Source organism: Lepisosteus platostomus, chromosome 23 (assembly GCF_059453375.1).
Source record: "Lepisosteus platostomus isolate fLepPlt1 chromosome 23, fLepPlt1.hap1, whole genome shotgun sequence".
In the NCBI taxonomy this organism is placed as follows: Eukaryota; Metazoa; Chordata; class Actinopteri; order Semionotiformes; family Lepisosteidae; genus Lepisosteus; species Lepisosteus platostomus.
In genome coordinates, this window is record NC_142633.1 from 13,807,505 (window position 1) to 13,834,205 (window position 26,701).

The 26,701-nt window shown below is 37.0% G+C and overlaps 2 protein-coding genes across 3 annotated transcripts in view; both read left to right on the forward strand.

Annotated features, from left to right (window-relative positions):
• Window positions 1–1,819: 1,819 nt before the first annotated feature.
• LOC148642119 (putative glutamate receptor) lies at window positions 1,820–13,924 on the forward strand. Its single transcript, XM_088616882.1, has 11 exons — window positions 1,820–1,971; window positions 2,887–2,969; window positions 5,446–5,462; window positions 6,154–6,207; window positions 6,618–6,797; window positions 6,951–7,177; window positions 7,582–7,679; window positions 8,794–9,011; window positions 9,790–10,009; window positions 10,844–11,088; window positions 11,886–13,924. The coding sequence occupies exons 2-11, from the start codon at window positions 2,903–2,905 to the stop codon at window positions 11,982–11,984; spliced, it is 1,425 nt and encodes a 474-aa protein (XP_088473008.1). The 5' UTR covers window positions 1,820–1,971; window positions 2,887–2,902; the 3' UTR covers window positions 11,985–13,924.
• A 2,593-nt stretch (window positions 13,925–16,517) lies between these two features.
• The window catches only part of LOC148642120 (MORN repeat-containing protein 1-like), a 71,504-nt gene continuing 61,320 nt past the window's right edge, over window positions 16,518–26,701 (forward strand). For both annotated transcript variants that reach the window (XM_088617076.1, XM_088617077.1), the window contains exons 1-6: window positions 16,518–16,642; window positions 16,775–16,846; window positions 17,209–17,307; window positions 17,981–18,091; window positions 18,223–18,313; window positions 19,132–19,219. In XM_088617076.1, coding sequence (XP_088473202.1) covers window positions 16,570–16,642; window positions 16,775–16,846; window positions 17,209–17,307; window positions 17,981–18,091; window positions 18,223–18,313; window positions 19,132–19,219 — 534 coding nt within the window. In that variant the 5' untranslated portion in view covers window positions 16,518–16,569. The remainder of the gene's footprint in view (window positions 16,643–16,774; window positions 16,847–17,208; window positions 17,308–17,980; window positions 18,092–18,222; window positions 18,314–19,131; window positions 19,220–26,701) is intronic.

Sequence of the window (26,701 nt, forward strand, 5' to 3'; positions counted from 1 at the left end):
CACTGGAGATTAAAAATAAACTTTTTGTGCAATTATTTTCTTGATGGAAAATTTTCTTAAAGCCCTGCCTGAACGTTTCACAGGAACAAAGGTGAGGCGGGTGTCAGAAACATTTGTGTTGCATTTCTGACTGTTATAATTCCCATAAATCTGCCCTGGCTTTTTAAAAAAGGAGTTTTTGAAAAAAACATTTATTTCTGAACCCATAGAGACTGAAATCCTGTTTAATCTTGTCTGGTTCATGATTTAAATTTCCTTTTTTGTTGTTGTGGAATGTATTTGCCAAAAGCAACATGCTTTACAAGTAAGACAAAAGCTTCATTGATGGTTGCTTATGTATCCTATTAACGACTGGCTGTCAGAAACAATAAACATCAGCTTGTTGTGCACTGAACAATCACGTATTGCAAAGGGAAGAAAACTGCTGAAGGCAAATCTAATGGCTCACTCTTAGACTATATGAGTTTCCCAGAGGTGGCTGTCATTTATTAATGTGGCATCTTCTATGTAACATCATTTATCCCTGTAACAAGTATAAGCATCTAAGGGAAGCGGGACAAATATGCATTTGCTTGCAAAGCACAAGCGTTTTCTCTTTCAGTGTTGATAACTGGCCAAAGATCCTTCTTTTTCCCAAATGTCAGGAACCTTTTTGTTCTTTTACTTGTTTTGAGATTTCTCTAATTTGGTTTTTGTTTTCCCCTCTAACTTCTAATTAATATATTGAAAAATGTTTCTTGTTTTTTAAACTGGGCTAGACATGAACAGCTCAACTACAGCATTAGTGTCTTTATCATAGCTCTTCTATAGCTTCCAAGTTTGTGAATGCAGAAATGTGTCCCAAGGCTAGATGCAATAGTACTTTAATGTGTTGAACTGTTGTTCACTTTATAACTTTTTTTGCCAAGGTTTACATAGTTGCAAGCCATCTACAAAAGTCTTGTGATAAGAGTATGACAGTTTATTTTTTCTAGCTTTTTTCCAAAAAAGATTATTTCACAATGTTGATTAATTATGCATTAGTATGCTCCAAAGCCTAGTAAAGTGGCAAACAGTCAGATCACTCCTGTTCTGTGGAAAATATCACAGTAGTCTTTATAGGCAAGGCAATGCTTTTCTGTCTTTGAACTGGTTTACAGCAGAAAAGAACAGGAATTTCAAACACTTTGCTCAAGACATTTTCTAGGGAGAATACTATCTAGAAAATGGTCATCTTGACCATCCTGGAAAAGGACAGTATTATATTAGAGATGCAGTAAGTGTGTGGGCTAAATGGCTGTCTCTTGTTTACAATCTTATTTTTTATGGCGATAGGAAGAGAATATTGTGAAAAACAAAACAGTGCAGTATTAGGAAATAAAGACATTAGAATTGTGACTTTCCTGCAATTCTAGGTGAATGATTATTCTAAATGTGTAAAATAGCAAATGCAGTTACTGTACATTTATTTGAAAATAAATTAAATTTTGAATGAATAAATGAAATGCTTTGTTCTGCAGCAGACTTTTTTCTTAAATCAGCAGGTGTTTTGATAGGCAGTTTCTGTGCACGTTCAGTATGTATGAGGAAAGAGACAAATGCCCATCCTGACAGACTGAGAAGTATTGGAAGTTATTTAAGATGAGATGCACTCCAAAAACTAAATTCTCAGTATATTCGTTCTGTGTTGCAGCTGTGTTACATAACTGACCTGAGCAGAGGAGGCACATTGAAGGGAGAGGAAAGAAAAGTTTTTTTCTGTGTGAAATTGACTGAAACTTGAATTCTGTTCCCCTCCTGCTCCCCCATCCCAGTAAAGACTTAAAGCCAAACAGAAGGTTCTCCCTGCACTCTGCGTCCCAACTGTAGTCTCTCCACCCACAAATTCCATTGGACACCCCACTTTCTCAGGGGGGTCTTGATACATCATTTAAACCTCACTCTAATCCTTCACTTGAACACTTACTGTTCAAGGCACAGACAATAGTTAAGGTAAGAAATGCTTGTTTTCAGTGGGATTGAGTCTGCCTCACATTAACTGTACTTGATATACTGTAAACAGTGTATGGATTTATATTAACAATGAGAAGTAATTGAATTGTGCTTTTCACCTCGGTATTACTGTTTAGCATCCTTTTGCCCATAATTTGGAATTGCTCAGTACGAATTATTGTATTGTAATTGTACCATGTTATACTGTATTTGCACCACCACTTGATACAGTAGGAGTAATATGGATAAAGTACTCTTTCTGAAAACCTCAACAATCTAAATGATTAATTGGCATCTACTGTATGTTAAACCATCTAGAAAACGTCAACCATGAGGTTGTCTGTATTAGTATATCTATAAGAAATTATTAATGGTGATTTTTGACAAGTCAAGTTCTTGTTTTATATCTCAGGTGAAATTAATGCAACATAAATGTATTATAAATGTGAAAGTGACATGCACTGAAAATTCAAATTGGTACTGATTCAAATTGGTAATGTGATTGCAAGCGGTATCTTGTAGTCTTTCAGTGACAGTACTTTTTGAAACAGACTGTAAGCTACTGTTACATTGGTAGTAGAAAGCTGAAAAAGCTGAAAATGTGTATAACTATAAATTACCATACAGTATAGTGAAAATGTCAAAATAACATTGTCATTAAAATAATTGCTAGTGGAATTATTTGTTAAGAGTATTAGTACTTTTGCTAGTTGCAAATATGCTGTTACTGTAATCATTGACTTGTACTGATGAATATGTCATGGTCAAAATGATTAATATTCTGTAGCAGACACCTGAAATGTCTACCTCTAACTGTAATGAAGACCTCAGATTTTTTTAAAGATCTAATTACATTCCTAGTCACTTTTGAATTAATTTTACTAAGGCCACTCCTATTAACGCACTGTTTTTTAGGTCCAGATTGATTACAATGAAGGGGGCTACAATGCTGTTCCTGTACTCTACTGTCCTGCTTCTAGTTGAATTCTGCTTTGCAGGTAAGCCTTCTAGAACAGGCATCATGAGCAGCAATCAATGAAGTTATGTGCTGAAATTTGTGAAATGTATTCTTTAAAATCCTTAATAGTCTTGAACATCTCTCGCTGGTGCTGCTGTTTGGGCGCTAGTGATGGCTTACAGGCTAAATAAAAAAGGAAATTATTTCAAAGGACAGGAAGAAGAGACATTTAGCATTATTTCTGATTTGCTTTAAGGAGCTGTTGAAAATGTCTGTCACTGCATAATTTTTGGCTGCCAATCCCTGTACTTTTTAGCTACCCTGCACAGATGCCCCTGGCTACCTTTATGATTGTGATCACCAGTCTAAGAAATTGGTGCTGTAGTAGTTCATATCCTAAGTGGGCACTGCTGTTGTACCCTTGAGTAATGTGCTATACTTCTCTCATATTGTTCCAGTAAAATGCCCAAGTCAAAAAGTGGGTATAAATCTAAGTTACAATATAAAATGTTGCAATAAAGGCATTGCTTAAATAAGTTAATAATACTTGTCTATTTGTAATACATTTTTCTCAAGCTAAATTAAGCTGGGTGCATTTTAATGAGTTAGAAAATTGGAGTGCATCAGATCACTGTATTTTATTGTTTGAAACAATACAGTAGTGTTTTTATTTTGGCTCATTCACTCGCTCATATCCTGTCTATGATATTCAGATTAAAATGGAGAGGCCAGACATCTTCAGCTTGTTGCTGATGGAGAAAGCTGTTTGGGTTTACACTGAGGAATTTCCGCTGGGCATAGCATCAGAGAATCAAACAGCATCCTGTTTGGCACACAGCATTTCGCTGTGAACTCAAAAGAGACATTAAAAAAAACAAAGATAGTAATAAATCAAATCCATCTTTGCTGCCTAACTAGCGGCCAATGTTCGAGAGAAAAAAAAAGAATGATAGGGCTTTTAAGGCTTGTAATCTGTCATATTTTGAAAAGGAGGCAATGATGCATGTCAGCAGCTCTCCATGATACTGACAGACCCCTGTGACTGTGTCTGCTCTCTGGCCTGTCTTTCTGACATGCTGAATTGACATGGCCAATGGCATTGGTCACACTTTGTGGTAACGAACAAATGTCGGTGCCGGAGGAGCTGCACCGGCCGAGCCAAACGGGCTCCGTCTTGGCAAGGCCAGTCCTCGGGGGCGCCGGAACACATCGCTGGCTGGCCCCCTCTTAAGTACCGCAGCGGGAGGAGCGCAAGGATGTCAATGCAGGCCCTTGTTTGACCCTCACGACTTCCTTGTGAGCCTTTTGTACAGCACTAAGAAGTGTTTTGGCCGAGGAGAGAGGGGCTTCAGGGGGAAAAAAATGCCGAAGTACAAGAGTGTCTTTGTCTGTGCCTGGTAAAGTAAGGAATTAGCAACCCCCACAAGGAAAATAAAAGGCACAATAATAGCCTTTACAAAGCCACAACACAGTTAGAGGAAATTATGCATTAAAAACAGATAATAACTTTAAACAAACCATTTATAAAGCTCGAGAGGCTGGAGACTGAATTGTGTGTGTGTGTGTGTGTGGGAATAATGGGCTTTTGAAGTCTGTAAGTGCTTTTCTTCTTTGTTTACAATTTATTTTTGTGCATTACTCTTCACCTACACCTTTGGTCTGATTTAACCATTTCCCTTTCTATGGAAAGCAAACCAAATGAATCACTTTAGAAAGTGACAGCACAAATACACATAAGAAAACCACTATATATGCAACCTTGAAAGAGGTCTTTAGACACTTCTTTTGGAAATAGAACAACACTGGAAGGACTCATCAGGTTTAATTCCAGGTGAATAAAAGTCAAGAGCAGTCCGTGAATGCATTGTGATTTAAAATTTTAATACAAAATCCACAGGACTTTGACTAATATCTTTACACGTAAAACTGTGGATTCTTCTTGTGAATTGTGACTGAAAGGATATTTAATCATTATTATTATTTTTTTAATGGAATTTTAATCAGCAAGGATCAAAGATAAATCTTTATCTCTTCAACTATGGACAATCACCACAATTCACAATTCACTTGTGGTTTGAAAAGGCTTGTCAAGTCTCATTTCCAATTAAAAGCTCTTTTGAGAGATCTTTTCTCTTTCCTTTCTGAAAAAAGTTGATATTGACACAAGTGACATGAAAATAGCCCATTCAATCACAGTGTCTAGCACGTCTACTGATTTTGTTCTTCTCTGAAGGCTTGTTGAGATGAACACTGTGCCAAAACTACCATGAAACCTCGCACCCTTAAATATTGTAAGATGCCTCCAATTTATTAAACAATTAAATACATGCTTAATCCATTAGTAGAGATTCTACTGAGGAATTTAAAAGTGAGTCATTCTGCATCCAATAACATTTTATGCTAATCAAACATTACATTTTCTCTGTGTTTAGAAAAGGTCACCAATTCATTTGTTTTATTTGTTAAACTTCTCCATTATCAAAGTATGGGTATTAATTTTGTTTTCTCCTTTTCAGGGTCTTCTGACTTGAAGGTATAGTAAGCGCTTTGTTTCTGGAACACATGTACTTTTTAGGATTTCTTGTGTAACAAAAAAAATTGACTGTTGGTTACAAGAAGAGATTTTTAAATGTAATATGATACATTACGTCAACAGACACTAAACTGGGACGGCAATTATGTCTTATAATACCCAAAGCAAACATATACACACATTTTCATTGGTGTGTTTAATATACGGTAGTGCTATTTAAATTGAAGTTTAAATTACAATGTTCCTACATCATCAGGAGATGTCTTTCAGGTACCCGTTTATGAGTTTCTATTTAAAAAATTATCAGGTAATTTTGCAGATTCCTAATTTGTCATTTGACTTTGCTTTTTATGTCTCAGTGTGCTTTTGCCATGATAAAACAGGGAAGGACAAGGTAGCATTTAATGACACAGAGAAATACAAGATCAATAACTTAAACAGAAACATGGAGATCATTCACAAGGGGAATTTAAACATTCTCACAGAAATTACTGGGTCAAAGACACAACAGTCATCAGATATGATGGCTGGTGAATTACTGGACATACCAGTACAACCAAATGAGATTACAAATACAGATTTGCTGTATAAATATTTTAAAAATCTGTTGATAACTGAAATATGTGTTTCAGTATGGGTAAAAGCAAATTCTACAGACTAAAATCCTGTTCTGTTTTTTTCCCTCTTCCAGGATAAGAGCAGAATGAGACGAGAAGTGAAGGCATTAACAGTCACCACTATAAAGGTAGTTCATGAGAGAATACTTACTAAACAGTTAAGAAACGGTAGTAATGGAAGAATCTTTCAGGGAAAAGTGTTTGTTAATTGGCCTATTTTAATGAATGTGACTTTTCAACATCTCTTGTGCCAATATGAGTCTCGCATAAAAATTCAGTTCATACTGCTTAAATTTCAGTTTTCGCCTGTTGATTTACCTTTTTAAAAATGACAGTGACAAATGATGGGGTTTCATCGTTGAGGCAAATTTAAAAAAGACATTCTGATCAGTAGCTTGAACAATAACATTTTATAGTGCTGTAAATTAATTCATTTCCAAGGGTCTGTGAGTAAAAAAAAACAACAAAACATTTCATTTGTGAAAAAACAGGATTGCCATGGCTTAATACGCTTTTCTGCTGTGCATTTCTTCTACAGCAAGAGCCATACACAATGGAGAAAGGCACCGAATTTGAAGGCTTCTGCATAGACCTTTTGAATGAGATCGCCAAGAAACTGGACTTCAGATACAACATTAATCTTGTCAAGGACGGATTCTATGGACGTCAGGATGCGGAGGGCCGCTGGAATGGAATGGTTGGGGAAGTCGTCCGAGGGGTGAGCATCGGACTGACTCGACCCTCCGTGCGGCCAAGAGGCTGGTTTTCTGAGACACTTTTCAAGGGCAGAAAAGTGACCAAAAAAAAAAAGTTTTAGAAAAGCTTTGAGGGCTAAAGCTGGCCGTTGTCAAGTTCTTCCCTGTTCTTCCAGGAGGCAGATCTGGCTGTGGCTCCTCTAACTGTCACCGCAGTCAGGGAGAAGGCTATCGAGATGACCAAGCCTTTCATGCAAACTGGCATCGGAATCATCCTGCGCAAGGATCTGGTCACCTCAGAGGCGAACTTCTTCGAGTTCCTCAACCCTTTCTCCAAGGAGACCTGGATTGGGATATTAATTGCTTACTTAGTGACGGCATTCTGCCTCTGCATTGTGGCCAGGTACTACAGTCAACCATGTGAAAATGCAAATGTGCCTCTTTTTTAATATTCTCTACAGATCTTCTCCACAGTTGTACTTGCAAAAACCTTGCATGCCTGTTGGTACCCGTCGGAGACATTCCATTTCATCTGCCTGGGTAACCTTTTCTCTCCTTGTTCAGACAGCTGTGGTTTTCACACCTGTCATTCACTGTTTCTGAGCCCTGCTTTACAACTTTTCTTTTGCTGCTTTGAGTTCGATTTCTGAATGTACCGTACAATCGAATAAAATAAACGTACATCTAAGGTGCAAGGAGGGTGTAGGGTGCAAACAAAGTGAAAGGAGACACAGCAAAGCTAGTCGTGCTGTGAGGTTGTCCTCCATGGCCTTGTAACATTTCTCTGTTGGCTGTGCTGTCATTCAGGATGAGCCCCTGTGAGTGGAGCGAGCCCCAGAGTGAAGACAATCACTTCACACTCCTCCACAGCCTCTGGTACACCGCTGGAGCCCTGACCCTACAAGGTACCCATGAATGCCTTGTGTGCTCAGGGTGCATGTAAGAGCAGATTCTGACATTTCCAATGGGAGTCAGCTCAGTGGGGAACAGTGCAAGACAAGGCAAACATGTTATAGCGAATTCATTCAGAAAACAAAAGGGGGTGGAGAATTTGTTTTCGTCTTCTTCATGGTCAAGAATTCCTTGTGAGGCTGAAGGAGTGGAAATCTACATATATGCATGAGCATCATAATAATAGAGATCGATTCATAAACTTACACTGTGTGTGCATTAGCAGAAGTAGTCGTGACGTGGTTTTGCAAAAGCTTGTCTTGTTTTCTTCACTCGTGCTAAATGAAGAAGATATGTCAGACAGATTGAGCTTTTGGCTGTGTGCAGTATGTGAGCTGTTTTAAGAGGAAGTAAGTTGGTGCCCTTTAATCTCAAATTAAAAAGGTCACTCCAGGTTCACCTCAGGGTGGTAGCTTAGCAACTGACAAGAAGATATAAAATTGGTATAGGTTTATGACATATAAGGTAAGTTACATGATGTTATCTTTCCATATACTGTATATACAGTACACACTGAAAACTGCTGATACCTTTCTACCTGTACTGCGAGAGATGAAAGAGCCTCCTAAGGGCTATAATATACTTTTCTTTTAACTATCTTTTCACCTTAAGTTTTTGGCTCATTATTTCTGCTTCTCTAAAGGAACCTTTTCCTTTACCCAAGACTTTAAGACAGAGGTATACAACTGAATTTCACCTGGAAATGAAACAGGAAAAGATAGTGTTAGCACATTTTGTGGTGAGCTTAGATAAAACATTAAGAAATATTTATTTAATTTACTGTACACATGTATATTGACAGAGGGGAAACATTCTGCTTTTATGTCTGTCAGTATAATTCACAATGAATTATTGTACAATGTGCAATTAAAAATGTGTTTTCTCAAGTGTTACTGATGTGTGGATATTTTAAAAATCAACCTATAAAAATAGAATGAAGAAGCGTGAAACTATAAAAATTGCTCAGAAGTGTATTTTAAGTTATCTTGCACAGTACATTTTAGAAGTTGTGCGTCAAGTGTTTGTTTTTTAGAAATTTAAAGGCATTATTTCTTTTTTGGTTATCAGGTGCAGGGCCACAGCCAAAAGCCTTGTCTGTGCGAGTTATCAGCACCATCTGGTGGCTGTTCACAGTAGTGCTCCTGGCTTCTTACATTGCCAACTTCAGCTCCATGCTGGGCTCAGACACCACTCAGTTCTCCATCGAGAGCTTCGAGGACCTGGCCAAGCAGGATGTTATTGAGTACGGAACACTGCGAACTTCCTCCACCCTCGCCTTCTTCAAGGTGAATAAATTCTATGTGGAAGTGCTTTGTTCATGGCCTGCGGTTCTGCCACGTGTAATTAACCTTTTCTGACAGGTACTATTAGGCATCATAAAGGGCACAAACGTAAAGATGCCTTTAGCTCGTCATGCTCATTTTGCCCTTTTCACCACTGTCACATGAATAATACGAGTCTTACAGGGAACAACCTCCAAGGATGGTGCCCTTGAATTCCCTAGAAACCCCTTTGGAAAGGGACAATTACAGAAGCCAATCAAAATCAACCCCAGGTTGCATGGCTTTCTTTTGAGAGTAGGAGGAAGCTGGGGTATTCAGCAACAATGCACTCAAGTATGTGAAGATCATTCAAATTCCAGGCAGAGAGGCACCCCAAGACAATCAAACGCTGGGGGTTCGGTTTGGTAGTTCTAATCATCATGCCTTAGATTATACAGTATGCCTATAGTCTACAGTGTGGACGTGAATTCACAGCTCTCCGGTTAGGAGTCAGAAGCCATAACTGTTCACGAAGCTACAACTGTATGTCCTTATAAATTGCACCAATGGACTTCAGCTGCATTAGACATACTGTATTTGCAGATCTAAACATGAAGAACTGATCATCACATTGCTCCTTTCATGCAGTCTTAACGCAGGAACATTTTACAGTCATTTTCTTAATCATCTTTGAATAATATGAGGAATGTTAAACTTTTTTTTTTCATTGCTGCACTTTAGATTTCCCATGTGTTGATGCTACACAGTGATAAATGTGTTTCTTGCTTTTTAATATGTTAAGAACTCCAAGAACCCCACCTACCGCATGATCTATGAGCACATGGAGAGGAGGCAGAGTTTTGTGAGCTCAATGGATGAAGGGATTCGCAGGGCCCAGGAAGGGACCTACGCTTTCATTGGAGAGTCTGTGTCTTTAGACCTAGCTGTAGCCCGATATTGCAACCTCTTGAGAGTGCCTGAAGTGGTTGGGATGAGAGGCTACAGCATTGCAACTTCTCTGGGTGAGCAAAATCCTTCTTTTTCATCAGCTTTATTCCCGGTACAGCAGACCAAGCTGTGTTAATGGTAACATTAATAAAATGATAAAAGTGTAGAGAAAAAAAGATAAACCATAAATAAATCCTGTGTAAAGACTGGTAACAGCAGCTGAAATCAGTCTCTTTTCTTCTTTCATCCAGTGCCCCATTTATTATGTGTGTACATCTACAGAATAAGCTCCATTTTATTCTGAAAATGTATTTCTATAAGATATATGTTTATACAGTAATAATACTTATCATCAAAATGTTTTCTTTAATTATCAGGATGTTATTCCCAAATTTAGAGGTTCGGTAGCTTTTGTGTGGGACTTCAGAAACAGGATGGAAAATAATTTTCCCTAATAAATACACGCATAACAGAAGATACTGTAGGTAATAGGAAACGTACAGTAGTTCAAGCTCAGTACAAATACAATACGATATATTTTATTTTTATATTAGTAACATGGAAGTATTAAACATCAGTACAAAATGTAATGTTTAATTATAACAGTCCACCATTATTACAGAATAATTACTACTGTACAGCACAGTTTATATGATCATTACTGAATTACAACGAATATACAATGCATTATACAATAATGATATCTGACTGTTACACCAGTGTCATAAAGCACTATCATTGCTGAACAAAAGAGCTATTCTACATCATGGTTCAATATCATTACTGATTGTTCTTCTTGCACAATACATTCTAAACAAGTATTATTATAGATGGTTATTAGTTTATAGAATGTCTTATAATCACAGTAAACCTATTATAAGGAGATTAATTTCTATAATTATTTGAAGGCTCTCCCTTGGTGAAGAACCTGAGTGTGGCCATTCTGGAGATGAGTGAATCAGGGGACCTAGACTACCTGCGGAACAAGTGGTGGGCCAATACCTGCCTGCAAGGGGACGTCAAGGGCTCGCCACTCAAGCCTCACAGCCTGGGGGGCATCTTCATGGTTCTGGCTGTGGGGCTGGCTCTGGGGGTCTTCCTGGCTGTGCTGGAGCTGGCTTTCAAGTCCAAGATGAGTGCGGAGCAGCAGAGAGTAAGTTTAACCTGCACTCTCCCGCACAAATGGTATTTCAGAAGCTAGCTACTGTCATTTCACTGGTTCTTTTTGAGAAAAGCCAGACTGATTTTAGACATCTAAGCTAATAAATATAACATGCTTTTAGCTTTTTTTGTATCTTTCTATATGTATATTTTGGATATTTGGCTTAATAAATATCTGGGTCATCAGTATTTCAGTGAAAGGGAGTTATTATTTTTTGGGCTTATATACTGCTAAAGAGTAAAGTTTTGTTGCTTCATTGACATGCACTGCACTGCTTCATTTTTATAGCACTACAGTTTTTGAAACCCTCTCTTCATTTACGAAATTAACAGTTTCAGTTTGATTAAAAACATGTTTATTGTAGCATGGTTTGCATTTGGGAAGGCCTGCATTTTAATGGGATCTGTCTTTTAAACAGCACTTTGACTGGGCAAGATGAAATGCCATAGAGAAAATGATTTCAAAAAGCTGTTGCCTTATTATTCAGTTTATTTGTATTGCAAACTGTACATCCACTGTGAAAAATGTAAGCTTAATGAGTTGAAATGAAAAGATCCCAATTATAGGTGGAAAAATACAAGACAATTATTGAGTCAAGCATATTGGATAAAGGAGTAAGATGTGCAAATGTCAGTTAAAATTGCATCTTGTCTAACCTCGATGAAACTGAGGGGTTATCAGCTGAGCTCTTATTTTCTATAATTTCCCAGTGCCTTAGGAAATGGGAAGGAGATGTCACTCTGTGTTGTTCATAGGCCACAGATCTCCTTTTCCTTTTTTTTTTGCAGAAAGCATGCTGCTCTGTTTTCTCTGATGAACTGAGTCAGCGCTTCCGAAGCAGCACTGTGAAGAAAACCCAGGAACCCTCAGAGAAGAGCAAAGCATAGAAAGCTCCATGGTTGATTTCGTACTTTCTTTTATTTCACATCACACCACAATTAACATCTGGTAGGCAGGATAACTAACAGTGGCAGAAATACTGGCTGTCAAGTTCTCCTCTTTATTTTGCTGGTCTGTCTTCTAGACTATGCTACAGGAATGATAACTTTTGCCACCATTGGGAAAAAAAAGCCTTTTCCACTGTGAAATGTTCAAATATGTAGACATATAGTCTTCTCTTTGTAATTGCCATGCATACAATATACTTTATATTTACTATAGCTTAGTCAATGTATTGTCAAAACAAATATCTTTGGGTTGTTGGATCAAGTGTTCTGTATTTTTCATACCCACTCTAAGCCTCCACTTCTTAGTTACATATGGTGAGTCACAGGTCACGGTACCTTCCTCCACTCAAGCAGGATATACAGTCTCTGTTTCTGATTGGTAAACTGTTTCATGTACCATTTGTATGAAGACCCCCCCAGAAAAACAAACCATCTGAAATCAGTTCAGATTAGCTCCGAAAATGGAAAATTATGAGCCTTCTCAGGTTCCCACACATCCTAAAAGTCCTGGGAAATATTTATTCATTTCCAGGTCTGGAAGATTCACAACAATAAATTTAACTCCAGTGGTTAAACTATGGAAAATGAAAGTTGGTTGTGACAGATGTTTCCCTTGTTGAATTTTTGTAGAAAGGTCATGGAAATATTCCTTGTGGGATAGCTGGAACCTTATTTTCTGTTGTAGTTGTTTTTGGTGATTGAGATTTGCAACTTAAATTGATTTTTGCTATCTATACAGGAAATAACTATTCTTTTCTAATAGTACAAAAGAGTTTATTAAATTCCCTGCCCCACCTGACTGTTAATATAATCCCTGATGCCTCTACTGCCAGGTTCCACAGACACATTCTGACTTGCTGTGTCATCTCAGACTGCCAGGAAACAGGCAGATCTTTCTTTTGTTCAGACTCTTAATCATTAAGTGCCTTACTAGAAATTATTTTTATTTTTGCTGTTGTGGCTACATTCAGTACAGTATGTAAAATCTCCTTTTGGTATTGTTAGAAAAGTTTGGAAGCAATTAACTGGCTAGTAAAGAAAATTTAGAAAAAAACACCAATTAAAGAAAGTTGTTAATAAAGAATTTGGCTGTTATCATTGGAATAATATTGTAAAAGGGGATAATATACAATATAAAATAATCTGTGTTGGAAATATTCTAATTATGTGGACCAGCATTCGGAACTGGGTCTGCTTTTGAATGTTTTAACTGCTACTTGTTATATTGCAATTACTATGAATTAGGTGATAGGAATCATGACATGGCCATCAAATATTCCTTAGACATAGCCTTAATATTTACTGTATGTGAAATGTGTATGTAGTCTCCTTTGTGTAGTTAAAGATTTGACATTCTTTCTTATGTTATATTCATGTGCCAGTCAGAAAGGGTATCAGGCTTAAAAGCACACTGCATTGTTGAACGCTCTATACACTGTAGTAGTTTTCTTAAGTTTGTTTCTCCTCCCTTATTATTGTAGTGTCTCGTTATAAAGCTGTAGTGTTCAATTACAACTGTGGCTGAAAATTATCAGAGGCATTACTTTCACGTTTTAAAACTTATATCCAGGAAATAGTTCTTAAATGTCAGTTTTTGATAATCAAAACAATTATGTGCTAGTATGAGTACATCATTTTTAAAGAAATACACTCTGACGTCCTTGCTTCATATTGTTGTATTAATCTCACTTAATGTACAGAATATATATACAGTAATGTTACTTTAGAAATAAAAATAGAATTAGCAATGAAATGTACACCCATCACTTGTTGTTAGGCATTTAAAAAGAAGAAGTAAAGGATTCTTTCTTTTAAGTAAATTCAACAGTACTTGTTCTCTTAATTTTTATGCTTCTTAAATAAAGACAAGATCTAACAGACATATTTGTGTTTATTGACATAATTAGAAGACTCCTGGCCTGAGACCAAAATGTGTGTATACAGTATGTAAGTTGTTCATTTTCTATTTCAAATGGTAATAAATCATTTTCCTTACCCCATTTGCACTGGGTGTTAGATTCATTTGAAATTTTACATTAAAGCAAGTAGTTTTAAATCTATTATAACAGAACTAACTTATATCAAAGGAACGCATCTTGACCTTCATATACTTAGTAAGGCTGCAAACTCTTACGGCCTTTGGGAAAAGACACCTAAGGAATTTTACAATAAAGAAAACTTGGATTCAAAAAAACTAATGATGAAGGAACACCAGCATAATCAAAAATCTGAAACCCTGGCTTGAAGATGGCAAATTCAGCAGTCCAACAATATTAACGTCTTAACATCAAAAAGTGAAATGCAGAGTTTCCTGCAAAGCTTTAACTTGAATGGATTGTGAATCTGTCTACTTGTATTGAGTGAGCAAGATGCCAGATTGATGAATCTTGACATCCTGGATTTAATTGGGGGAAGTCTCACACCAGTTGAGCAAGACTTGGCGGGTAGCAGAAAGAACTGCTGCTAAATCACTGCTTGTGTGAACTTTTATTTTACAAAATTAGTTATGTAACAGGTGTTACAAAGGGCTAGAACTGTTGAGGCCCAGAGGGTTACCATAGAAACAATTCCTAGGATTTAAGGGGAGCTGATGTAATCACCTATCTGATTTTGTTTCCCTTTTCCATTATGTGGAACCTTTTAACAGATTCAGCCACCAGATGGGCAGTGGGAGATGACTGGTCTCCACCCTCTGTCTTCAAACTGAAGAATGTAGAGGAGTAAAACGAAAATGTATCAGACATTTTAATGATTAACGCGTTAAACACATGGCATGATGAATGATGAAATCTGGACTGTAAATCAAAATCAATATTTATTCATAACTTTTTTCAATTTGTTGTATAAGTCATAAAGAGGTGGATCTCTGTTAATTATTGTAGATGTCATTACAAATATAAATACATTTTCTATGAGAACATAAAGTTACAGGCAGCAGAAGACCAATGGGTCAGACGTGACTGTTTTCTAGTAGCTTAGTGGTCTAAAGATTTCACCCACCACCCTATAATAGTAATAATTACAATAATGACCTGATGCTTCTGGAGGTTTCATGTTTATACAACCATAACCAGGTGGGTTTCTGATAATGAATGAACTGAAAGCAGTGCATTTTCATGAACGTAGAAGAAGATCTAAAAAAAGTCTTCAGTCCCAACCATAAATCCATATATACATATACACTATATACAGAGACAAAGGGGAAAACAGAATAGTAGGACTACTTAAAGTCAGTAGGAAAAACAGGTTAGTTTCTTCATTGGTAGATGGGCCATATGGCCTCCTCTTGGAGGTACTACTTCTTAATAATTTAAAGCATTGATCTACATTGTGATCCAGAATCAGAACTACTGAAGTTTGCAGAGAATTATCAGTAAAGTAACTTCAGAAAGACAGAATAAATACCTGACAGCTGACATTTAATATAGACCTGTACTGGACGTTTCATAAATATAACAAAAACAAACTATTAATATAAAGTGAGAAGCATCAAGTTTGAAGAGACTACGTTTGGATGCAAATGAAATATTAAGATATCTACTGTAGTGAAAAGTTTTAGAATGCGCTAGTTAGACCTAAATATGAATATTTTATACAGTTTTGGTCATGTCACAAAAAAGATCTCGTTTCCTGGAACTAATTCAGAGAAGAGCAACAGGATATATTCTGAGCCTTAAAAGATTACGTTACTCTCAGATTAAAATAACTGATTCTTCTCAGTCTTGAAATGAGAAAACCTCAAGGAGATTTAATTTAAGTATTCAAAATCCTCAAAGGGATTGACAGACAATTCATTTCAAAATTAACAGTGAAACAAACAACAGTACTCAAGTGTAATCTAAGATTAAATGCATTTAAAATACAGAACGTCAGACACTTTTTTACACAAAGGATTGAGGGAGTCTGGAATGGGCTACTCAGCCATGTCGAGGAAGCTGATTCCCTGATTTATTTTGAAAAGCACTTGGCTGATCAGATCAATTAGCCACAAGTAACCAGATGAGTGAGATGGGGCTGAATTATAGTTGACACTTTGTTCTTAAGCTAGACATACGTCTTAGGCTAACAAAGAATAGGGATTCTAAAAATAATGTCGTATGTATTTCTAATTTTAAAATGTGATATTTTAGTTATGTAGAAAACAAGGTAACAATTCCTCAACACCGTACGTGCACACTGCACTACCGCTCTTGATTTGGGCGTGTTGTCATTCCAACTGAGCTGTTATTCATTAGTGCTAATGAATCCCTTTAATTGATCTAATTTGCTCGTTTAGACTTACAGTATACGTACTTCTGCACTCCGTTTAAAAAAATACCATACTTCATACTTCAGAGGTGCAATTGATTACATGTCGGGAGCGCACTTGGACGAGTGCAGTTCTGAAACTAAGAATTTGAAACAGGGTTGAAATTAATTGCAAATCGCATTCAGCCAGGAAAGTGAAATCAGAACACCTGGTTAGCTCACCTGACTCCCCCACCGCCCCCCTTTCCGTTGCTAAGGACTCTGTGCAGAGAGGAAGATGGCTGCCTCCCAGAAACAGCAGAGAAACTCCCAGTACTACGTTGGAGAAGTGAAAAGCCTCCTTCGAGACGGTGCGTATTAAAACTTTGCGTGATCCTTGTAGTTTATGATGCTTAGTTAAAAGTCCATGGTTTCATAATAAAGTTAAAATATTGGTCATGGGCTGCGGGTTTGAATTTTGTACTTTGTCTTCTTGTTCTTAGGATACGGTTTGTACGTTTACCCGAACAGTTTCTTTCGTTACGAGGGACAATGGAAATTGGGGAAAAAACATGGTATGTGTTTGTTTGATTGTTTTCTTATTTTACTCCATCCCACTACGCACCATCTTACTGTTGCTGTTTCCAAGGAATACAATCCTATGTAAACTATCCAAAACTGAACTTTCATGTCAAGATATATTGCAGAAGGAAGATCAGCATCCAGTGCTAGGATGACCAATGTGTACTAATGTAGGTTATCCTTGTGGTTTTATGATATACGAAATTATTTAAATTGTTGAACGAGTAATGTTGATTTCCATTTAATAGACGTGAAAGCTGTTTGGGGAATGAAACGCAGATAACGCACCAGCTGAGTGCGTGAGTTGACGATTTGTTTCACTAGACGCGCTTCACGCAAAGTTTAATTGTTGCAGGTCATGGAAAACTGGTGATGAAAGATGGAAGTTATTACGAGGGCGAGTTTGTCAATGGAGAAATAGAAGGGAATGGGTTGAGATATTGGGCTTGCTCAGGTGAGTTTTACACTTTGCTTGCAGATGTTTTTTTAAACAAACTAGGTATTATTATTAAGAAATAATTCAATCAGGGGAAGCTCTACAGAGGGAGGTGCTTCAATTCTTGCCCATATTCAGATATCTAATAAATGATATCGCCGTTTGCGTTGCCCTTTTGAGCCTCTCTGAGCCTCCAAATGCTTTAACGCTTCTTGTTGTATTGGCTTTCAAACGACATCTTATAGAAATCATTGTGTGACTTAACTGGATATGCATTCAGCTTGTCAATGCCGTTGGAAATAGAACTCAAGCTGGTTATATCTATAGTGAGGTGATGTAACGGCAATATTTCAGTATGAGATTGCTGCATGTTTTGGCATATTAAAAAAAAAAAACAAGCGCACACGTGTCTTAGTAAAAACCTTTTTTTTTTTTACAGGTGCAGATCATTTTACTTGCCTAGGAGTACTAGTGATACAGATCGCATAGGGAATTTAACCTGTGAAAATCACAACTTAAATAAGTTTAAAACGTATACATTACATTATACATAAAATGGGTAAATCTGCACTTTTTAATTTATATGCTACTGCATGAGCATTGCACTTACAAACTGTTACAGACAGAATCATTAAGGGTTCATTTAATTAGAATGTGTTTTGGTCTGTGTAACTTTATTTTTTTCCATTAGGTAATACCTACTCAGGACAGTTTAACTCCGGAGAGCTGCATGGGTATGGGGTGATGCAGTATGGCACTGGTGAAAGGTTTGAAGGGGAGTTTTCCTTTGGATTAAGAGAAGGTATATTTAATTAGAAATATCAGATTCACTGTAGATATAACATTGACTTTTCCCATTTATTTCTGAATCCGGAGCAAGAATAAAAAAGAATAATGCTTATCTGTATGTATTTCTTTTATTCTACTGTATAGGACATGGGTTTCTTGTAGACAAGGAAGGTCAAATCTATGAAGGTTCTTTTCACAAAAATAAGAAACACGGGGAAGGACAAATGACTTACAGGTAAAACTGCTAAAAAATGTAAATGTGTTTGGATGCGATGTGGAAGCTTTGGTACTGTATATACAGAATGTTACGTCCCCGTGTGTGTCCGTGTTTTTTTTCCCACTTCCTTCAGGTAACTTTCCTTTCACTTTCACTTCAGGTAGCGCCCCCCATTGGTCCATCACTATGCCGTCACTGTAGTTGTGACATCATCAGTCAACTCCCGGCCAATCAGCAACCAGACCTCAAGTTTAAATACCTGAAGAAGTTTCGACTCCCTTAGCTCTGGCTCAACTTATCGCTTATTGCTTGACCTTTCGCTTGTTTTGTTAGCTGTGGCTTTTTTTGTTGTTTTTGCTTGTGCTTGTATTGCTGTGGCCGCGCTTATTACTCGTCGTTTCCTTTTTGTTTTACCTTGCTTGTTCTCATTTGTTACCCTATTCCTTGCTTGTGTATTTTCTTCGGTATTACCGGTTTTCCCATAATCGTGCAAATGGTTCACTTGTGTCGTGTTATTGTTAACTGTGAATTTGTTTTACACTTAGGGGAAAATATGAGTATTGTACCTTGTTGTTAATAAGCTTCCATAATGACATGATTTGTTTTTTTATGTTGTTTTTTGAGTGGGTGTTGCAAAATACTAATGTTCCACTTTTTTAGATTAAAGAATGAAAAGCATAAGACAGGGGATAAACTGCAGGTTACTGCTTAGTTTAGTTTTATTTAATGTGTAGTGTCTGATATACTGTAAGCTCTGGTGATGATGAATAAAATAAAAAAGAAACATCTGTGCTGTGGCATCCTAAAGTAAGATTTGTATATTTTGTGCTTTGCAGAAATGGGGATCAGTATGAAGGAGACTGGATACTTGACCAAAGACAAGGTCATGGAGTGATGCACTTTGCAGATGGATCAATCTATGAGGTATTTGAATATATTTTATTGACCAGTTTATTTTTTTTCTAGCCACCTGCACTCTGGCTGGTGGTGCAAATTTGCGGAGTGCAGTTGGGTTAGGGTGGGTGTTCGTCAGCAAGGGACTTCTGGGCATTTGGTGATATAGTGGGTCCTGTGATGAACAGGGCTCACACAGTCTTGCAGGTGTGTTGGAGATATGCGACTCCTCCAAGAGAGGCTACCTCTCCTGTAGGGTGTTGTGAATCTTGGACCATGTGTTGTGGAGTATGCTGATGGATCCTCCTTGTTCTTCACTTGGTGTACAGGAGTTGTAGTCAATGAGTCTTGATTACCAATTCCAAAGTGAGTGAATATATGATGGCATCTTTCATTTTTATTTAAATATCTCTATTAATTTCTAAAAAGTAGAAATAGCATTTGTGAAGTTAATTTATTCATGACAAGTTTTCTCCACTCTGTGGTTGACATTAAATGTTGTCAGTTCTCTATTTAGGTCTAAGATGTGATTAGCTGATGATGCACAAGTGTTTTGGAAAAAATAAATACATCTCGTTGATCCATCATTATGTTCAGGTAATTGACTAAGGCCTTTGGTCAGTATGTCTTTAACGTGCCTCAGGTCTGTCTTGTTTGTTTTACAGGGTGTGGCATAGTTTCCATCTGTTTAAGAATAGTGCAGTCAAAGTGGGTTTACAAAATGCTTTATAAAACATTTAATTTTTATTGGCTGTTTTTTAAAATGCAAGGAACAGGTTTCATGTTAAAAGACAAAGAAAAGAAATATGATTCAGCAGTGGAGCCTTCTACACACCTGAAGAAGTCTCCACAGCCGAAACATCTGTTTCTTTTCTTTAACTTTCAGCATAACAAAATCCCAGTTGTGAAGCTTAAATTTCCTATAATTCTCAATGGAAAGAATTACACAAGCTTCCTATATAATCTTCACTGAAGTTTGAAATCTAGGTATTCTTATGAGTCTTATTTATTCAGGCAACAAGCTTACCCTGTTCTGAAGTGACTTGCAAAATAGCAACAACAAGTAACAATGTTAGGTTTTTAAGGATTTATAAGTAAGCTGTAGAAAAATGGAGGTGTTTAAACTGATTCATTGAGTGTCTCAAGCTTGTTTTGATGTGAAATTCCTGTTTAAAAGTTCATTTAAAGCAGTCTGAGAATGTACAAATAAAGGCATTTCTATTAGCTGTTGAAACCCCTGTTCAGCACTTTATTCTGAAATTAAGTAGCTTAGTAAATTTGCTCTTTTATATTGTCATGCAATTTAAAGCTCTACTTAGAATACATTATTATTATTATTATTATTAACCAATGCCAGCATCTAACAGCAAAAGTGAATCTTTTCCCAGATTCATCAGTTATTCAACACAGTGGTCTACCACTGGATGTCACTGTTACATTGTGGTTGACTGCATCCAAAGTAAAACTGTGGAGTTTGCTTTTTCGTGTAGTGTACTGCGGACTGTTAACTGGGAGCTTCTGGTTAAAAAATAAGAATCTGTTTTTCAGTCAGATAGGTAACTCTATCAAGGCCTTTGAACTTGTCTTACTGTATCTGCTTTGGTGTGGAGAAAATACCTAATTTCATTTTTCCATTTTTAACAGGCATACATTTATAACTGCTTTTTAATTGAAAGCAATGCATTATTCCATCTTGTACTTTAGATACTTTAGTCCCTTCACACAGATTAGGGGTTTGGCATTCCTTCTTTTTCTTCCAAAGACTGATTTTCTATGTACAGTAGGTGTAGAAGGGTAAGCTGAGCAACATTCTAAGCTTCAACCTGCGCTGCACAGTGCAGCCTTAACCATAAATGTGTCGCACGGTAGCTGTGATGCATCTCTAAAGTTTATTAATGAAAGCTGTACTTAATAGTCAGTATGGTTTTAAATATCTCTGGAAAAGGGCAGTATGTCATAAATATTTTAGCATACAAAAAACCATCAGTATCATCAGTGCATATTTAAAGTGCTGCTTTTCTAAATAATTCCTCAGGAGTGTGGCACTTATCTGAGACATTCAGCAGCCTCACTGCACGATGAAGAGAATTGACCAGTCAAATGAAAGGGAAACTGTAGGAATGCTAGATTGTACAAGCCCAGAGTGGGCTTTGGGTTGGACACCAGGCTTAACACCCTTCTCTTTCTGACAGTCGTGTGAGATCTTTAATGAGAAAGTAGTCAGGACCTTGGTATGGTACTGTATTTCATCTGAAGAATAGCACCAAGTACAGCATGGTATCTCCGGTCATTAGGGGCATTGGTTTGGAAATTGTGTTCTAGAAGAAAGCACCACCTCCTGGTCCTCCATATCCCTTGCAGCAGCAGTGTGATCTCTGTTTTGAGGACCTCAGAACAGTACATAAAGATCCATAGCAATAGTTTGGTTAAAAACTGCTTTTCAGTTAATTGTCACCACTGCACTAAAGACATTGTCTTATCTCAGTTCATTGTGAAGGCATACTGTATATGGAATGTGTGTAGTGCGATGGTTCTAATATAAAAACAAATACTGAAATCGAAATTGTTAAAAACTAAAGTAAAGTTTTAGCCCAATGAATATTTTTGGTTACTGTATAAAATTTTCAGGAGAAAGTGTGCTACACTAGATTTGCTGACATCTGTGGAAAGTCTTTAATTTACTGATGTCTTTGTATGAGTTGTAAGAGGAAGTGACCCATATGCCCTGTGACAATTAAGTTTCTTAATTGAAAATTCAATACTTAGTAGCACCATCTTAATTACATAAGTGATACTCGATTGAAATCACTTGCTAATAAAGCTATATTCCTCTATTAAATGCTGCCAGAGTGTGAAGACGCTCTTGGTAATAAAGCATTCTTGTAGATATCACTGTATCCCACAAATCAAATGCACAAAATGTGGTTGCAAAACAAGAGTTTTGCTACAGTGCTTTTACAAATCTTTTTTTTTACAAAGTTCCTGATTTAAAATATGTATTCAAGCCATTTGTAGCTTATGTAGCAAAAAACACATTTATTTTAACAATTTCTCTCATTTTTCCTTGAGACCATTAGCACCACAGGTCAAAATAGAAGTTAAACTCTCAATGTCAATCCTATCATACAGTACTTCTGTTTCAAAGCTACAGTATACCTTTCTTGATCTGTAATAAGGGTAAAAAGGAAAGGACATACTGTACTTACTTCAAGGAGGATAAGAGTTTTAGTTCAGATATGTTATACAGCACTGAATGAGCAATGCGAAGTACAAATAAAAAGGATGGATTCCCCTCCTTCATGCAGAGGTTCGTTCATTTCTTAACTGTGCAAGGCCAGCCCTTCTATTCCTGTGCATACTTGGTATGCAGAGCCCTGACACATTGATTCTGCATCGGCAGTGAGGTGTGAATTCATGGTTTCTGAGTGCTGGAGAGCAGCCCAGTGTAGGCATGTATTGATTGACTGAACTACCAGCTTCCCCTTTTCAGCAGAGAATACCTATCGTACTGTACAGCCCTACCTGAGGTTTGCACTATGCAGAAGGATTGGAGAACTAAATCAATGTGTCCTTGGCTGAGTGCAGGAAGCATTGGGTTTAGTATGTGAGCCATACTACAAGGGATTAAAAACAAGAACTTCCATTTTTACCTTACTGGAGTTTTAAAAGTATAGTGGTTTTGCTTTTGTCATTTCCTCTTAAGTGTTTGTCTAGCAAAAAAGGTATTTTGCAGTTGCACTGTCTGAGACTTGAATTTGAAAATACCAGCCATCCTTTGTCATATCAAGGAAGGGTAGAATATTACAAAATCATTAATGTATGCTGTTGGTTTTATACATTCCTCTTGAATATTATTTCTAATCAATTTATATACAGCCCTGGCAAAATATGACAGGGTGGTCTGTTCAGTAGGAGAGACCTATCCTGTTCACATTAGTGGTATTGACACAGCATGAGACATCTCCCATTATTCCAGATTGTAAAGTGGTAGGTGACCAGGTGCTGTCCTCTGTGTGTTGTGCTAGGGGCAGAAGGGTGGTTGAATGCACAATGCTTATGGAAGGATTGTTCATTGCCTAAGACGGCAGCAGACCTGGCTAATGACTTAGGTTAGACAGCTTCAAGAGTTCACACTCAGTGCCTGGCAGATGAAATAAACTGCCAAAATGAAGCACCATTCAGGATGCAAAAAACTCCTGTATCAAAGTGATACAGTAGATGAGTTTCCCAACTTGAGAAGACTCCTGAATGATCCTCTAGATACACAAGCATCTGTGAACAGCAAATGGAATTGATATCCGCATATAATTGTACAGTATGTGCTGTAAGTTACAAGTTGTGACTTTTCTGTATGTCGGTGGACTATTAATGTCGGAGCAATGTTCGTTTGCAACATGGGTAGAGAGCAAGATGTTTGAATTAGAGCTTAGATTCTATAGGTTTATGTTTACCATGTGTGTAACCTGAAAACAAGTATATTCTTGGCATTCAGTTATCTAAATCTTACTATACTTTCCAAAGCTTTGGGTTAGGATGAGCCTGTAATGTTATAGAATCTCACAAATGTACTGATTTGTAATTTATTTTACAATGATATTTGTAAAATAGGAATGCTGTTAAATGCTGGCATTACCCCCAGAAGACTTGTTAATGGAATTTGTTTTATCATCAATTTTCTTTAATCTTTAAATGCAATGATGGATTTTTTACCAATTTCAAACTGACTGATAAATGGCAAAGCCTAGTTTTGAAGCAAGATGAATATTGGGGTTGTACTTACAGTATGCATTGTAATTGGTTTAGTCTCTAGTATTTCAAGGTTCATATCAGTCAAATGTTAGTTTTGAACTGTTGCCTTTTTTCCAAAAATCTCCATTTTATTAATGGAAGGAGTTACAAGATTTTTCGATATTGGTCTTCTTTCCGATATCTTTATAGTTTGAGTGTTGAGTATAACGGGATGTATTAGCACACATAATTTTATAAGCCATTATGTAAAGTCATTCTTTTTGTATACCCAGCACGTTTGTATTTAAATATATATAGTGCATTAATCTCACTCAGCTAGAATGAAAGATGAAATCTTATTACAAATGATCTCCTGTCAGAAGATTGTGAGAGCGACTGATTGCTTTCCTGCAATATAATTTTATATTTTATTTAGATTAATATAAAATTATATAGCAGCCTTGAGACATTTAATAATTGCCTAATAGCAGCCCCACCTCAGCCCCACGGTGTCGTGATGCAGAGTATTTAAACAGCAGTAGACATTATTAGCAAGACGAGACGAGTGACCGCTCTGTGTTCCTGCAGTGATTGATGTTGTCTGCCTGCGGCGTCAGTGTCTATAACAAGACCTGTCTTCCATTGCATGCAAGTCCCTTATCGTTTTGACAGCAGAAGGGTTTACCTTTTATTGAGTCAAAGGTTTTTTTTTCCTCTCCTATGCTGTCCAAAAAGAGGTACAGATTTGACTGCAGTGTCTTTTCACTTTAACTGCAGAGCAGGTTCTGTACAGCAGTAACATCACTTCACATTGCCCTTGAGTTCAGTGAACTTGAAGCCTGGTGGAGAATGACTGGCCTCTAAAAGCAAGGCACCCACTGGTCTTTGTTCACTACTACAGTTTGAAGACATAAATAAAATGATCCCCCCTTCCATCCATCTTAAAATCCATCAAACCCTTATTAGAAGGGTGTGTATTAAACCACGAGAATTTGGAGATGTGGCTTAGAATTGCAGCAATCCTTAATGATCCCATTCAGAGTACACGATGCAAAAAAGAAAAAACAGAGTTGTTGCCATACCTGATCTTATCAATACCATTTTTCTTTAGGGTTCAGGAAAGCTGTGTCTTGAAGGGGATGCATGTGTTTGTGTATGCAGATGTACAGAAATTGTGTAATTCAATTACACTTTGACAAGGTTTGATCAAATTTATTTGAATGTATGATCTCTAGCCCATCCAATGTTATTTTCTATTTAGTTTTCAGATTCACAGTTTCTGTTATTAGTGGTGATTTCCTGAGCTGCTATAAATACTTTAAAACTGTCTAGTTGTATACTTTTCCTAGGTCTGTGCCATTTTTTAAATCATTTGAATGTGCCCCCCCTCCTCCAGTATCTTCTCCCCAAGTGATGGCCTAGTTTTCAAAAGCAGATTGTGCCCATTCCTCCTAGCACTAGGCTTGCTGATGTGATCAGGATTAGAAATTCAAATTGTCCCTGTCACATCTTTGAAGTATTGGTTGAGGGCTTCAAGTCTGGGACCCCGTGGATATGCAAGCAAAGCCTCTGCATTGATCCAGCTAAATGTGTCTGACTTCTAGATTCGCATTTCAAAGCGATGGCATCACAGCCCTTTGTTGTGCTGCCTTATAACTACACATTCTGAAAGTCATGAATTATGTGCACTAAATCACAAATGGAAAGGGGTCTGTTTTAAGAAAAATTCTAATAAGTTTTCTTCCAATTAATGTTAGATAATCAAAAAAAAATTGTGATCAAAAAAATTATTTGAGTGAAAAGAATTTACTTTTTTGGGTTCGAAAAGCAGCTGTCATTTGATCCCACTCTCTGGGTTCCTAATCTGTTTTTCTTCTCTTTTCTCTCCACTAATTGAGACATTGAGTTAGCAGAATAACTGAGGGCTGTTGAGATATTATGCATTTCTTTATTGATCTTGACCAAGAGGAATCTTTATTGAATGTTATTGATGAGCTGTTTTCAGGTCAGAAGACATGTTTGGATACCCAAATGTATTGATGGAAAAAAATCCTTGTGATGTTGTCAGTATGATTACTTTAAGCTTTGATTGTGCATGTCGAAACCTAAATTTCAGATACTTTAATTGCGATTACTGTCCTATGTTCATAAAATCGCTTTTAATTTTTTTTTCACTCTTGCCATTTGCTATACCCAGATAATTGTATGAATATGGGTGGTGCTACAGTGCTCATTGAAGGTTCATTTTCATCTGCTAAGTAGGCTGTTGACTATTACAATGTTATTCTTGGTAGATTACAGAAGCTCCAGGACAGGTATGTTATAATTTAACAAGACAATGTCTTCCATGCTTTGTCAGTGACTCCAAAGCTCGCTAATGTAAAGACTATAAATTGGACCAGTGATGGAGATCAGCTGGGCTCTGAAATGATTTGCATATCTTGAACTTCCATCTAATCCAAGAACACTCTTGTAAAAGTTAAGGCTGCTTATTTTTTCCAACTAAGTTTAAAAAGTCAAGAATGACCTGCTACTGGTTAAAAAAAACATCAAATCCGAAACTCCTTTCAATTTAAGTGTTTTTATTCGAGGACTTCCAATATGTTTCAGAATCTCTCTTATTCTAGTTTCTCTTTCTGCTTCAGTTTATTTTGCACGTAGTCCAATTGGGGTTGTTTTCAAATAGTTTTCTCAGAATGATATTGATAAAGTAATCTTTGAAGCTATGTTGTACTTCAGGTAGATCCTGACATTCCTGACTCTCATGTAAAAGCACATTCTGCC